We start from the raw sequence: 3,348 nt of genomic DNA, 5'->3' as shown, positions 1-3,348 counted from the left end.
GGACACACACTCTCCAATATAGCTCAATGGATCGCTGAGGTGCGCAAACCGTCACACCACGGTAAGGTCCAGTCTCTTCGTGACGGTGATGGCAAGTTAAGGTCCAGTCTCTTCGTGACGGTGGGTGATGGCAAGTTCCACTTTTAACAGCCGGCTCATGATAGTCAATACATATCACAACTGAGGTACACTAGCGAGCCAGCACAATGCTCCTGTGTGTTGTCGTCAGGTCAGTAAGAGCCGTACTACAAGATAGACTAGCTTGAGTTCTTATGAAAGCTGCTTACAACTTAGAGTTTATAAATAATAAACAGTCGTTCAGCTGTAACACCCCTTGTGTGACTCGCTATCAAGCCACTTGAGGGAAGCACGAAAACTGAGATACTACCAGGTTGCTGGAATAGATGAGCAATCGAGACATCCGGATTGGGTTCGAAAAATGGACCTTCCGAATAGTAAGCTCACGCGCTAGCCCCGGAGTCATCTTGAGCTCACTTAACATTCACAACGCAGGGGGCGAGATTGCTCTGCCTAACTGCCATGCCATCCGGCATTTTGAATAAGGTACGGAGAAAAACTCGTCTCGATAGACAATGTTTCGGCATGTGTAGCACGTGGCCGAGCTACCGCATCTGACTGTGTTGGACGTTTTCCACAACTGAAATCCCTTCTGCACAACCAAATAGCCGTTTCTGATTACCACGCTACGAATTCGTTGACGACAAGACGTCTGAGACATCAATGATTAAAAACCTGAAGACAGCCAACAATCTGTCCGAATACACCACATCTTACAGTACAACGCTTTCCGCATCCTGGTACACGCGACTCTCAGAGCCCAATGACATGCATTTTTGCGCCACAAATGATGCAAAATAGGGAACCTGATTCCGCCCTGCGATTAGTGCAGTCTTTACCAGGGACACTTCCGTCACACCCAATACAACTATCGAAGTAGTCACAACATTGCTAATGCGGCACACCAGAAAATCGAAAAAAATCGTTCAGCCGTAACCCTTTTTTAGCGCCTAGCTGCCATGCTTCCCGGAGGCACAAGGGCTAGAATACCGCTAGGTTGTCCAAGCCCAAACAGGGGAATTCGACATGCATAGGTCGGGTTCGAACCACGGACCTTCCGGTCAGTAAATTCGCGCTCTAACTACTGAGCCATTTCGCACACCAGAAGCGCACCTTCTTCAGTAGTATTTTTCGTCCCTTTGAGAAGTCGCTGGCATGTCGAACTATTCGCAGGCTTCTGTTAATTGGAGTGAGTAGCGCATGCATGGTCATTTAGGCTGTATTGATCAGAGGTTGTCGGAAAAGCCACGAAATAGTAGCCAAAGTTGCTCGTTGTATGAATAACGTACCACACGGAAAACCCTATGATAGCCAAATTTTCTTCAGGCCATTATCCAAGACGGTTCCCACACTGAATGATGATCAAACTCTCCGAAACATGGAGAGCATTTTTAAAAGAGAACATCCATCATGTCAGCTGAAAAGCGGCGTCCGTCTATCCAGTGAACTGATCAAGACTTGAACAGCGTCTCTATGCATATTAGCCTGTTCACAACCATACGATCTACTAGCCCAATTTACCAGGAAATCTCCCAACAAACTATTCGCTGAACTTCTGCCCGGGACGTTTTCCGCCGTCATTCGTGATTCCCGTTGTCCACTCGACCAATTTTTGTTACCATTCTATGGACACGTTTAGGCTCATGCTCCTCGTATTCCAACGTAGTTTCAAATGGAGCAACATGGATAGGGATCCTGATGCTTCTGTACCACGACAGTGCTGGTCACAGCCATGGCTGAGCAGCCACTGCAACTTATTTGAAGCAAGCCCGTGTGGATGATCTAGTGAGGAAGGAAGGCATGCCACTCCCAGCATCTACAGGTTCAACCAGTCAGACAATCTTGCTAGAAACTAGCAGCGTTAGCGCAATTGCCACCGTCGTCTACATACGCTGTAGCATCAGGGGGTGGCAAAGTAACGATTCTGATTATTAGGGCGTCAGACCGATGGAGCAAAAGTCCATCAACGAGAACTCTCCCGCAGACTGCAGCAGCAGCAACGATGAAGCTGGAGAAATCCCCATTAAGCATTGTAAGGAACATTAAAAACCTTGTTTGATAATCGCCTGCATCCGACCTAATATGACGCCGTGAAAGGTAACCTAGTGTTCGTGGTACTTACGTCTAGAACGCGACGTCAAACTCAAGCCCGCTGGCCTTCAGACTAGGGTCAAACATCAAGCTTGAGGTATCCATGAAACCTTATGGATGGCGTAAAAACAGCGGATCGTGAAAAGACATCCGTCCATATTTCTTAAAGGCATACCTATCGCGTCCAATTCATCAATGAATAGTATCGAAGGTTCCTTCTCTTTCGCCAACTGAAAAGCATCACGAACAAGCTTAGCACCATCACCGATAAACATCTGGACTAACTGCGGTCCAGCAAGCTTCAAGAAGGTTGACTTTGTCTGGGCTGCGCAGGCGCGGGCCAATAAAGTCTTCCCTGTTCCGGGCGGTCCGTAAAGCAGTACGCCCTTTGGTGGTTGGATGCCGATGGCTTCAAAGCGGTCCTTATGAGTCATCGGCAAGACAACAGCCTCAATTAGTTCCTAAAGGCTACGTTAGCAAAGCCAAGCGAATAGCTCACCTGAATCTGCTTGTCGAGACCCCCAATATCACTGTACCTTTCTGTTGGACGTTCATCAACTTCCATTGCCTTTACGCGTGAGTCGAATTCGGGAGGGAGTTTTTCGAGAATGAGATAGGAATCTTTGTTGACTCCAACAAGGTCCCCGGGTTTCAGCTCTTCAGCCGGAACCAGCCCGATCACAGGGAGAAAATAGGTCTGCCTGGTGCTCGTCTTGATTACAGCACACTTTCCTTTCCGCAGTGAATCCAAGTCAACGTTGGCGCCATCTTCTCGTTCTTGGTCTTGAGGGGAAACATCCAACAACTGAGATATGAAGCACAAGTGAAACCACGCACTCACCTCTACAACATTTGCAACCAAATAAGGAAGGGCTTTGTTCATCTTTATTTTACTTTTGCTCTCCTTTACCTTCGCCTGTTTCATTTTGATTTCATGATCCACGTGATGCAGCTCCGATTTCATGAACTAATGGAGTAAGTCAGGGAAGAAAAGATATTACTCGAATTTCCGCATCCAGCAAGCGACCTCGATTAACTAACTCGTCATTTGACATTCGCATCACTTCTTCAATTACCTCTTCCTAGAAACGACAACCGTCCGTCGCAAATATGATTTTACCTCCACATCATCCCACACGGGTTTCTCCACCGCTGTCATCTCAATTACAAATCAGAGGA

The 3,348-nt window shown here is 47.3% G+C and overlaps 1 protein-coding gene across 1 annotated transcript in view; it reads right to left on the bottom strand.

The window, feature by feature from the left end:
* T265_01982 (hypothetical protein) overlaps positions 1–3,133 on the bottom strand; it is a gene marked incomplete at both ends in the record, with an annotated part of 17,079 nt that extends 13,946 nt beyond the window's left edge. Inside the window, 3 exons of the mRNA XM_009166120.1 lie at positions 2,345–2,630; positions 2,669–2,974; positions 3,011–3,133. Of these exons, the coding sequence (XP_009164384.1) occupies positions 2,345–2,630; positions 2,669–2,974; positions 3,011–3,133 (715 nt within the window). The remainder of the gene's footprint in view (positions 1–2,344; positions 2,631–2,668; positions 2,975–3,010) is intronic.
* Between the last annotated feature and the right edge of the window lie 215 nt (positions 3,134–3,348).

The sequence above is a fragment of the Opisthorchis viverrini genome (genome assembly GCF_000715545.1).
Source record: "Opisthorchis viverrini unplaced genomic scaffold opera_v5_22, whole genome shotgun sequence".
Lineage (NCBI taxonomy): Eukaryota > Metazoa > Platyhelminthes > Trematoda > Opisthorchiida > Opisthorchiidae > Opisthorchis > Opisthorchis viverrini.
This window is presented reverse-complemented; position numbering and strand designations above follow the sequence as displayed.